General features: G+C 36.2%; 1 protein-coding gene across 1 annotated transcript; it reads right to left on the bottom strand.

Moving 5' to 3' along the window:
- Positions 1-12,238: 12,238 nt before the first annotated feature.
- LOC148198627 (U-box domain-containing protein 2-like) lies at positions 12,239-12,550 on the bottom strand. The gene has a single exon (XM_088115883.1). It carries the CDS (start codon positions 12,548-12,550, stop codon positions 12,239-12,241), a length of 312 nt encoding a protein of 103 aa, XP_087972009.1.
- Positions 12,551-12,922: the final 372 nt, after the last annotated feature.

The following is a 12,922-nucleotide window of genomic DNA, read 5'->3' as shown; positions in this document are numbered from 1 at the left end:
TAGTTAACATGTCCAAAACATATCTGGACTGATGCATCAACATACCCATATCAGTTGTAGTGAACTCAATCCCAAGAAAGTAACTAAGCTGACCCAAATCACTCATTTCAAACTCCTATAACATTTGGGCCTTGAAGTTGGTAATTCTCTCATCACTACTTCCTGTAATCAACATATCATCCACATACAGGCACACAATCACCATATCTTCTCTGTCATTCTCCTTATAACACTGAACATACACTCCATGTTCAGAAACACACTTTTCAAACCCAATGCTACTCATGAACCCGTCTATCCTCTGGTTCCAAGCCCTTGGAGCCTGCTTGAGCCCATATAAGGCCTTCTTCAACTTGTATACCTTGTCAATATGCCTCTTGACTTCAAAACCTTGAGGTTGGACAACATAAACTTCCTCTTCCAGATCTCCATTCAAAAAGGCAGACTTTACATTTAATTGATGTAAGGCCCAGTTGTTCTGTACAGCAACTGAAACCACCAACCTCACTGTCTCCATTATGGCCACAGGTGCAAACACCTCTCCATAATCGATTCCAGCTTGCTGCAAAAACCCTTTAGCCACCAACCTGGCCTTGTATCTTGTCACCACCCCTTGAGAATTTATCTTGGACTTGTAAATCCATTTTAGTGCTATGGGTCTCTTGTTAGGAGGTAATTCTATCAGCTCCCAGGTCTGGTTCTTCACAATTGAACCAATTTCTTCCTTCATAGCCTTGTACCATCTCTCATCCTTCATTGCCTGCTCAAAATTAACTGGTTCAGCTTCTGCTATCAAATCAAAGTGAACAAAATTACCTTCTGATGAGATAGTTGCATCATAGGCTAGGTCATAGTCTCTCAAATGAGTTGGCAACTGAGTAACCTGAGAAGACCTCCTAACACTCTCCTCCCTCCTGCATGCCTCTAACTCTGCTGCAGGTTCACTTTCCAACTCAATGGTTGGTACTTCTTTTTCTTTAACTTCCCACTGCCACTCTCCAGTTTCATCAATCTTTACATCCCTGCTGACTGAAGCAGCACCTGTTACAGGGTCATATAGCTTGTACCCTCCTGTAACATGATACCCAATCAGAATTAATGGAATTCCCCTATCATCCAGCTTCTTTCTCAACTGTTCTGGAACATGTTTATAGCATAGGGACCCAAACACTTTTAGATGCTTCACATCTGGCTTCACTCCTGTCCAAGCCTCCTCTGGTGTGACACCATTAAGTCTCTTTGTTGGAGACAAATTCAATACGTAGGTGGCTGTCATCACAGCCTCACCCCATAAGAAACTAGGCAGCCCCTTACTCTTCAACATGCACCTTACCATGTTCAGAATTGTTCTATTTTTCCTCTATGCTGCCCCATTGTGTTGAGGCGTGTAGGGAGGAGTAACTTCATGAACAATCCCTTCTTTTTCACAATATTTCCTGAAATCAGTGGAGATATATTCTCCTCCTCCATCTGTTCTCAGTATTTTCAGTTTCTTTTCACTCTACCTTTCCACCATATTCTTGAATTTCTGAAATTGTTGCAGCACCTCCCCTTTTCTCTTCAAGAGATAAACCCAACATTTTTTGGTCCAGTCATCTAAGAATAGAAGAAAATACCTGCTGTCACCAGGTGTTTCTACTTGCATAGGGCCACAAACATCCGAATATACCACTCCTAGTTTCTCTGCAGATTTCTGGGGTAAATACCTTTGAAATCTGCCACGGGTTTGCTTGCATTGAACACATTCTCTACAAACAGTTCCTGGAATGTCCACCTTTGATAAGCCAGTCACCAATTTCTTCTGACTTAATATTGATAGATCCTGGAAATTCAGGTGCCCAAATATGAGATGCCACAGCCACTCATCTTCCTCTTCTGCTGTAGTAAAACAGTGATGGTTTACTGCCTCCATCACCAACTTGAATGTTCTATTCTGTGACAGTTCAGCCTGTATCACCTCTTTTCCATCTTGATTGAAGATGCTAAGACAATTGTTTTCCATCTTCATCACGTAGCCCTTCTGAAGCAACTGTCCAAGACTAAGTAAATTAGTCTTTAACCCAGGTACATACAATACCTCTTCAATGACCACTTCTCTACCATCTTCACCCCTCAACGCTACTCTGCTAGAACACTCTGCCTCCAAACTGCTGTTATAAGCAAATCTGATCTTTCTATGCTTTACTCTCTGCACTCTCACAAACCAATCTTTTCTCTTGGTCTTGTGAGTTGAACAGCCAGAATCAAGGTACCAAACAATGCTTTCTGGTTGTTTCTCATCATCATAGGCCATCAAAATCACTACCTCTGAATCTGATTCTTCTTGAACCAGATTAGCCCTCTTAGGTTTATTTTTAGCCCCTTCACCTTTCCAGCACTCCTTTGCATAATGACCCAGTTTTTGGCAGTTATAGCATTTCACTTTTTTCTTATCAAACTTCCATTCTCCATCAGCATTCTTTGATTTCTTTTCTTTTCCAGATTCAGTGGACTCTTCTCCTTGCTGGTTTAGAGAATCTTTTCCTTTCTTACCTCCTTTTCCACCTTTCTTGAAGCCCTTCTCACCTTTCCACTATGATCTGGCCTGCAGGGCTGTTCCTGGCATTGTCTGTGTTCATTGAGGCGTAACTCATGAGCCTCTAGTGAATGCAGCAACTCCTCACTGTCAATATCCTCTTTTCTTCGAGTTTCTTCAATGGCAGTCACCGCATAGTCAAATCTGGGGGTTAGGGTCCTTAGAACTTTATCTACAATATACTCATCTGTCACCTTGTCACCACAAGCCCTCATTTTGTTCACTAATTCCTGCACCTTATCAAAATACTCAGCCACGGTCTCACTCTTCTCCATGATCAGAGTTTCAAACTTCCTCCTTAGAGCTTGCAGTTTCACCTTTGCATTTCTGTCCATCACCGTAGGTTTTCACCAACATGCCCCAAATCTCCTTTGCAGTGGCTGCATTAGAGATTTTGTTGAAAATCTTTTGACTTACACATTGATACATTAAGAATCTGGCCTTGCTATCCAGTTTCTCCAGCATCTTGTGTTCTTTCTTCTGTTCCTGGGTTGCCTTTTCACTCAACACAGGCACTCCATCTTCAATGATTTCCAACACATCCTGAAAACCAAACACAGCCCACATCTTGATCCGCCAATCAGCAAATTGCTTGCCATCAAACATGGGTAGTGATCCCTGAATTCCTCCAACTCTAGCCATCTTTTCTTGCAACAACCTTTCTGAATCTTTGATTTATACACAGTCAAAGAACCCTTCTTTCTACACTTCTGGATACACTCACCTCTAGAACACAGTACCCACTTCACGTACACCCCAGGAAAAGAACCTATGCTCTTGATACCATATTAGAATAAAGGGTAGAAACGTAAAACCACCCAGACTATTACTTTTTCCTTATTAAAGAAAACAGGCACACGCTAGTGAGAGAAGTGTTTCAAACTGAGAGAAGTTTCGAGATGTAGTGAGAGAAAGAAACACCCAGACGCTCTACTAGGGTTTCAACCCTCTTCCTCAGGTTACCACCACCACACACGACGGAGCAACACCACACACCGATTCAACCAATCAAAAGCTCACAGAGACACTCAGGTAAACTGTATAACTTTCAAAATTTTATTCAGTTATGAAAGTATGATATAAAGTTTATTTATACACAAAACAAACTACTGTAACTAAAAGCTACTCTGTTTTTGTTTATTTTTAACATGAGCGACAATCTCTTAATCTTTTAATTCTTTAAGGTGATCAGATGAAAGTTATTATAGAACATAATAAATTTTTTTGGTCCAATATGTCTCTAATCAAAACAATAAAAATCAACTAGTCACTCTAACATCCTAATTTTAGAAGCTTACTAATGATAAAATAAGACATTATAAAATTGATAAAACAAAACATATTTGTTATCACTTATAGATATAGTACTAATACAATTATCAAAAATAAAATAACCATAGTAATAATTATATCTATAAGAACTAAACTTAACTACTAGATAACTTAACTTAATTATCTCTCATCTGGATCCACCAATAAGGTGATCATCATCATAGAAAAAACAAACAAAACACACCAAAAACAACAGGGTGACCTAGTGTTCAAAAGAAAACTTTATATATATCACACATTAGTTCAACATTGAAACATTCTATAACTCAAACATATAATCATTTAACTTTAGACTGAATTATCTAGATATAATGCTTTGACATAGACTTCAATAAAGGCATGTATCCATGGTAGTATTTATATTCTACAAAGTTATAAACAAGAGTAACTCAATCTGCTACTCATGAGGTTAATCTTCCACTCCTAAGACTCCAAAGTCTAGACCATAAACCTCATGTCATTCTCTCCGTCACCCCATTCATCTTTGTGAGTTGAATGGTTGGTGGAATATCAAGATACTCCCTTTCAGAAATCTGTTTGTCAAACATTCACAACAATTGTCTCAAACAAAAAACCTCTCCTTAAGATTCTTCTCACATTACATATCATCCATTCTCAGAATCACAAATATATCATCCAATAAGCATTAATAGATTTCAACATAACCACCATATATGTGTGAACAACTATCATACATATTAATATTCAAATTTGTATTTCATGAAGCATCATTACATACCATTATATTCATCTACCATAAACATGTTCATAAACCATAAATATCCATTTTGTTATGAGATAATCGATTATTTCAGAGAATTTTAAGCAAAGACAATCATACCTAGTGCAATAATTGATTACAAGGTCTGATAATTGATTATTTCAAAGAGTTTATCAACAAAGATGCAATACCTATTGAAATAATCGATTATTAGATTTAATAACCGATTATTTCTATCAGTTTTTTACAACATGATTTTCTAATTTGGTTGTACCTAATACTCATTCAAATGTTCAAATTGGTATCCTTGACATTAGAATTGATCCAAAAACATGTTTATGACCACAATTGAATACCATTTTGCTTTTTTGGTTAGGAATCAAGTGCACCAGATTAAATCAACACTATGAAAACTCGCATACCAGGATTTACACATTTATAATCAGATTTTTTGTGAACTAAGTGGCCAACAAAGTCTTAAATGGCCTAAAAATAGACCCTAAACTTCAAACTTCTCCCCAAAAAAACTTCTTTAGAAAATCACATATAAAAACCTCCATTCTAAATAAAAAACCCACAATTTTCTTCAACCTATTATCAAACCAAAGTTCAACAACATTTAATCAAATCAAGACAACCTATCTAACATTTCCAAATCCCCAAGAATCAAGCATAAAAGCAACAAATCATCTACACACAATACATCAAATTCCACTAAACATACCAACTTCATCAAGCAACCCAACATATCAAGTTTAACGAATCAATTCAACTTCACAAATCAACTACCATACCATCTTACAAACATCAATTAAGACATGTCTATAAGATAAAATCAAAGTAACTAGCTCCCCTTAACTATTAAATCACTGCATAACTTTATAGAACCTCAAACAACTTCCACATATCAAAGGACACTATTTGTACCTACGAAAAACGAAAACATGATCGCGATATGCCATTAGAATCATTGATCAATAGAGAGTCTTATAAAAGACTCAAACTTCACATGCAAAAATACTAAGGCTCACATGCAAAGAAAATAAGATAGACCAAAGAAAAAGAGTAGAACCTAACTTACTTTTTTGGAGAAACTCATCAAGTAGACTTGAAGATTTCATCGCTATGATTACTCAAGCGGTCTCTGATCTTTAAACAAATGAACGCAGGAGAAGAACTCCTTGATAGAAGTCATAAAACTCTAAAAAAGTGATTTTTAGAAAGATTGTGTGTTTTAAAATAATGAAAATCATTTATAACGAAATTATTTATATTAAAATTATTTAATATTAAAATAATCAAATTTAACTATTTTAAAACTACAATCGTTTCTAAAATATCATTTTTCTAAGTATTTACGGTCACTTTATCAACCACTGATTTATTTAACTAGGAAATCTTACATCTATTAATGCATGGAGACAAGTAAGTATAATGTTATGATAATATAACGATCACGTTAATGCATGAAGACAAGTAAGTATAATTATAGGATAATATAACAATCACGTTAATTAAACAAGAAAAATTCAATTCAAAAATATAAAAAAGTTTAATGCTTATTAGGCCATAAAATTTTAATAAAGACTTAGAAATATTTAAATTTATGAGAGAAAATAAATTTAGTTAAACCTAAAAATAGAGCACAAATGTAAAAAAGAGAAGGGAAAAAACCATACAAACCAATAATGTGCTACAAACTAAAAAAAATGTACGACAATAACTCGTATTTTCAAGTTCTTTGTTCGGTTTTTTATGTTATTTATATGTTGTACCTTTAAGATATACTTACGTACCTTGATTTTAATGTTTTAAAATGTATTAAAAAATTAGTATATCAAAATTTATATATTTTAAAGATACAACAAACAAAGAGAAAACAAAAAGTTAAGTTGAAAACCTGGATTCTAAAATTTTATTTCACAATATTTTGTTAAAATTATTTAATATGTATATTGTAAGAATGATATTTTAAAATAATGAAACCGAATATTTTAAAGTTAAAATAATTTAATAATATAAATAGAATTTCATAAACTCCTCTCATTATCTAGAACTTGTCATCCTTTTACAACTCTTTTTTTTGAGTTTCCTTTTCTTTCTTTCTACAAGTTTCAACTTTGATTATCTCTTTCACGATCAACAAGTGCTTAAGAGATCACAGAAGTGCATTCTCCATCATTTATCGATCAATTTTTATTTTAGAACTTTTGACTTCTTTTTCCTTTTGTTCTCAATTTGAGGCCATGCATAGTTTTCCTTAGCATATGTTATTTGACTTTCTTTTCTAGTTTCTTGTTGATAAGAGGTTCTAAGGATGCTTTTTGATCACAAGTTTGTGTTCTGTAAGAGTTTCTAGAGTTTCTAGAGTTCCTTGAACTCTAAACAAGGGTAGTGCACCGTGTAGAGCTTGATCACATTCTCTTTAAGATAAAGGGAAGCTAGGCATCTTTCTTTAAATTATGTTTGTTGTGGAAGTTTGGTGATTTTATGTATGTTAGGTTGATTTAATTATAATTACAATATCTATGTTAGCGTTAAGTTTAATTTAAATAAGTGTAATTAGTTATTTGGTGATTGATTATGGTATGATGTATTTTAGATGTGATTGTTGTAATAAATGGTATGTTATGAAGTTCATTGATGTTGAAATGTTTGAGGAGAAGCGAGTTATCAAAGTCATAGGTCTTTGTAAGTCCAAAATGGAGGTTTTGATGGATGAGTTTTAAAAGTAAGGTTCTAAGAGTAGGAACAATGATTTGGGATGTGTTGAAAGATCATTAGAAACTTATTAGCACCTTGAGTTGGTAAAAATGTGATAGACAAAGAGATAGGAGGAATAGGGTGATTTTGGAATGTTTTAAATCCTATTTTAGGGGTTTTGGGTAATGAGATTCTGATGTAGAAGGTTTGGACTCAATTAGAGAGTAGGGTATTATTTTAAATTAGGAATATGTTCTTAAAGTGTTCTCCAGGTCTAGGATAACATATACACCATTTGAATAGGTATAGAGAGCGTCCAAGGTCGGAAAAGAGGGGTTGAGAGGGTTCTGGTGTGGCGTACAATGGCTCTCAACGGGGCCTGAGCGCTAAAAATATGAGAGGTTTAATGCCCAGCTCTAGGAGGTGGCACTCAGGAGCCAAGAATGCGAGAAGAATGACGCTCAATAGTAGGAGGGTGTCGTTCAACGCCACTCTGCAGGGTTCTTTTCCTTTGTTTTCCATGTCTATGGCTTTTATGGTTTGAGGTGTATCTTATGACATGTTTTGGTATGTTTTATATGTGTGTTATCAATAACTGAATGAGAATTGAAGTATGTTTGAAAGTGTGATGGATTAAGAGTTTCTAAGGTGAAATTCTAAGTGTGGTATCAAGTATTGTTGGTATGAATGTAGGAAGCTCAGTCTTGGGAGTTTTCATGACGCTCTAATGATCATTCATTCATTCTCAATTAGAGACGAGTGGTACATGTGGTGAGAGTAGCAGGAGGTTGTAGTCTAGGTGGTTCGAGTATGACCTAAGACGCAGTACAAACTAACCTTGTGAGTGTGATAGGGTGAAACCCATTAGCAATGGTTCTATAGTAGTAGAGGCCACCACAAGTGCATAACCCGCCATAACTCGACATTCCTACCATATCCGTATAGTCTAGCCTAGGTCTTTGACATGATTAAGATGTTTGATTTACTTGTGTGAAATGTATGCTTGAGATGTTAATTTACTATGATTAATCCTTTTATCACTAACTTACCCTGTTTGTTTGTTCTTGGTTTGGTTGTTCCTGTGTCCTTGTTTTCTAGGACAATGATCATCTAATGGGTGTGAGCAAATGGTGATGACGTGTCTCTGGAGCAAGCCTTAAGTGGAGATAGTGCGGATATATAAATATTGTAGTACTTATTTGGTTTTCTTCTTGTACTGTACGACCACCCGGTCAATCAAAGGACAGGGCGACTGACCATCCAATGAGAAAACGACTGATCGGTCTGAAAATTATTCTAAGCAATAATAGCCCTTAATTGACAGTTAATTAGAATAATAGTCATGATAATTAACAGGAATAAAGTCATTTATTGGTAATTAATGAGTCAGACCTAATGGTAAGCTCATTAGTAATATTTATAAATATATGTCTAACAGAAAAGGCAGGTAATTTAACTCTAATGACTAATCTTTATTACAAGATTATTACGCAAAGTCACTGACTTGAGCGTCAGAGTGTCTTCTGCAGGCACCCTCCCCTGCGGCTAGGACAAGGATAAGAGAAAGGATAGCACAACTGGAGGATGAAACGACAACTTTGAATACTTTGTGTTAAGGATCTCAATCCTACCGAAACATTTTGGTTTTGCAACAAGAAGAAAAAATTTATCAATAACTTTTAAAGGCATATCTTTTGTTTCAGGAACTTTCAGGAAAAACCTTGTCCCATCATGACTGATCCTGAAACCGCTGAATGTACCTACATCACTCTGTGACACCGGAGCTCTTCGAAAGAGTTCTCGGGTCGGAACGCCCCGACACGCTCCTCCCCACCATGAGCGGCCAGACCACACTCAACCTTGTTGTAGCCCTCTCTAAGAGCGGCACGCTCGAAAAATATGGTGTTGAACTCGTCAGGAAAAGCTCGAGACAATCAAGACGACAGACGATAGAGAGCTTTTCATGATAGGAATGAAAGTATTCCACAACTTGAAATATTACTTTATATAAAAGAAATAGGAGTACAAAACCAATACTAAACTCTTTTCTGGACCAAAACAGGGATGGAAAAACTAAAGGTGATGGTTTCATAGTTGGCACATTAATGGAATAGTAGCTGACTGATTGGTGTTGTGCAAATTTCATCGGCACGTTTTCCCATGCTTCGTGCTTTATCCCGTGTTGCAAGTTTTATCACATGCTGCACAATTATTTTCCCATGTTGCACACCTTTTTCCCATGCTACTTTTATTTAATAAAATAAACTATAGGGTCCCTTTAAAGTTTGCATAACACTTCAGACAGGTTATGGGAACATCGAAATTGATGGCTCGAGTGGAAGGGAGAGCTTGATGAAGGATGTGCATAGTAGTGTCGTTGCCCCCTTCGACGTCCACCACCGACTTGAGACCACGAAATTTCTCGTTGCAACTTTTAATGATGACAGACATGACAAGCTTGGCATCGCATGCCATCGTTGATGAGGGTGTTGTGGTCGAGATTGGCAGCAACATAGCGTCATCTCGTCTTCAATGTGAATCCAACCAATTCAAATCCTATGATTTTATCTAAGAATAAATCACATATTCAAGTGGGTAAACAACAACATGAAACCAACAATGATATTTTCCTAGGTGCCACCACTCAAGTTGTTGAAGGGTTTAGTGATCATATGGTTTGCCAAGAAGCTGATTTAAAAATTCAGTCAAATGGGGAAAATTGTCCTATTGGGATTCAAAATGTTGTGATGAAGAAAGCATTCAATATTCACCAGATCCATCATTGCTACCGAAACAATAAAGACCACATTAGAACTTTGAGTCATTCAAATTCTGCATCTGATGCATAAGGGATAAAATGGTGTGGCACTGAAAATGATTATATTGGCCGCAATGACAAATGTACTTGCCATTTCCACCAACAGCTTTTAGTAGCAAGTCATAAAAGTTGCATGGCTTTGGAAATCACAATATATTAATAAAGAAATGGGATCCAAAGGTCCACCAGATTGTGTGTCGTGCAAGGATGCAAAGATTGATGATCATGTGTTGATGTTTTCGCATCTAAATTTATTTTATTATTATTTGCTAAATAATTTAACTCAATTATTCAAGATTTATTCAGGAACAGTCGACATCAACGCTCGTCAGGTCATCCTTGTTGGAGACATTGTAGTATAATAACCATCACCACATAGCCTTTTCCTTTGAGACATATCCACCGCAGCGTTTCAGTGCTATAAAACACTTTGCTCCTAAATACTCCGAGGAGAAAATTCTAAAATTCTTGTAGCAACATGCAATATTCTTGTGGGGACTATGGACTGCAAAATGTTCATTGTTGTATCCTAATGGTGGCGCAGAATCTTTGGTCATAAATTATGTCGCACTAATATTTAGCAAGAATTTGAAAGTTGAGTCTTTTGATAGGATTGTCTAACATTTTTTTATCGTTTAAATTTGAATTATTATTCTTCAGTATAAATGACAGGACCTTGCATACAAACCGCTTGGTCAACTTTGAGCAATCGACCGACAGGGAATGTTTTTCAACTCCTGTTGAGCCCTTCACAGGTGGTCAGGAACATTTTTCAACTCCTGACTTACCTTCAACTAGCCGGCAGGGAACATTTTTCAACTCCTATCAAGCCCTTCACAGGTAGTTAGGGAACGTTTTTCAACTCCTGACTTACCTTCAACCAGCTGATAGGGAATGTTTTTCAACTCCTGTCCATAAATTCAAAAGTGGTCAATGAACTTTTTCAACTCTTGCCTTACTTGTAACGAGTGGTCAAAGAGGTTCAAAATGTTGGTCAAACGTACAACCACACACAAGGACACATGTCGAAGTAAAATTAATTTGCATCAGAAGCATACTACCTAAAAGCCCTTCGCACATTATATCATGCTTGAGCTTGAGGGGCTTGTGTACTGTAGGACCACCCAGTCAGTCAAAGGACTGGGCGACTGACCATCTAGTGATAAAATGACTGACTGGTCTGGAAATTATTTTGAGCAATAATAGCCATTAATTGACATTTAATTAGAATAATAGTCATTGATTGACAATTAACAGGAATAAAGTCATTTATTGGTAATTAATGAGTCAGACCTAATGGTAAGCTCATTAGTAATATTTATAAATATATGTCTGACAGAAAAGACAGGTAATTTAACTCTAATGACTAATCTTTATTACAAGATTATTACACAAAATCATTGACTTGAGCGTCGGAGTGTCTTCTTCAGGCATCCTTCCCCGCGGCTAGGACAAGGAGAAGAGAGAGGATAGCGCAACTGGAGGATGAAGCGGACAACTTTTAATGCTTTGGGTTAAGGATCTCAATCCTGTCGAAACATTTATGGTATTATTTCAGGATCCTTTTATACGTAGCTTTGTATTAGAAATTTGTATATAAAATTCGATCTTATGGTTAAGTTTTGATAATTGTATTTAAACTTTATATATCTATCTTTTTAATTATCCTATCATATTATACTTGTGATAATTCCTAAATAGTATTTTAAACCATTTAATTGGGATATTACTATAATGTTTTCTGAAAATGATAATAATAAACGCAAGAGATTTATAACTTTTATTTTATTTTAAAGGATAGGTTTAAACCCTCAGATGGTCCTCATATTTGTATGGGGTCTCAGTTGGGTCCTCATATTTGAAACTGTCTCAATTGGATCATAATATTTGTAAAACTGAGCCAATTTTACCCTATCCGTTAAGTTCTCCCAAACGCCCGTTAACTTGAGCTGAGCTGTATTTTTTTATAGCGTGACATTATGCATTAAATTGAATGAGTGATGTGTTTTAGAATCATTAAATCCATGTGGCGACGATGCTTCTTTTTCCCTCCAACCACTGATCACTTTCACCTCTTCCTTCCCACTTCTTAGAGCTGGAGGTCCGACGAAGAAATGAGTGAAATCAGCGATTTGGTTACGCCGACTTTGGCGATTTTGACTCGATTCTCCGGGTTGTTCTTGGCGAGCAATCTGATTTCCATGGCGGCTTGTTTCTGATCGTCGAGTGAGGCGGAGTTGAGATCGGCGACGAGTTGACGGATCAAATCATCAGAATTTTCGGTGGTGCAAGTGATGAGGAAGCGGGGCGTTTGCGAAGAAGCTGTGGCGAATTCGCCAGATATGTCACTGTTGCAGTCGCTTAAGGCGGAGGAAGAGGAAGCATCGTTGATGCTGCACATTGCTTAGAGAACCTCTTCTTCCCCAAGACGAAGACTGTTAGAATCGCTGCAACAGAATTATTAGCGTGGAACAAACCAAGAGGGGGGGTGAATTGGTTATATACTTTTATTTTGCCTTTTATTATTTTTCTCTTAATTTTTCTTACTGAGCAGATAATTAAATATAAATGACAGAGTAAGAGAAAGAGAAAAATTGCACAGATGATTTTATCCTGGTTCAGATCACTCGGATCCTACGTCCAGTCGCTTATCTCAAACAAGATAAACCTTTTTCACTAACACAAAACAATTACAAATATTAATCACAAAGAAAAACAATTTGTAAGAGTTTAGAAATACCACCTCTCTTGAAACCACAAGAGATGAACTTAC

This window comes from Vigna umbellata, chromosome 5, assembly GCF_029865625.1.
Source record: "Vigna umbellata cultivar VRB3 chromosome 5, Vumbellata_1.0, whole genome shotgun sequence".
NCBI classification, from domain to species: domain Eukaryota; kingdom Viridiplantae; phylum Streptophyta; class Magnoliopsida; order Fabales; family Fabaceae; genus Vigna; species Vigna umbellata.
Note: the sequence above shows the minus strand (reverse complement) of the source record. Positions and strands in the feature narration are given on the sequence as shown.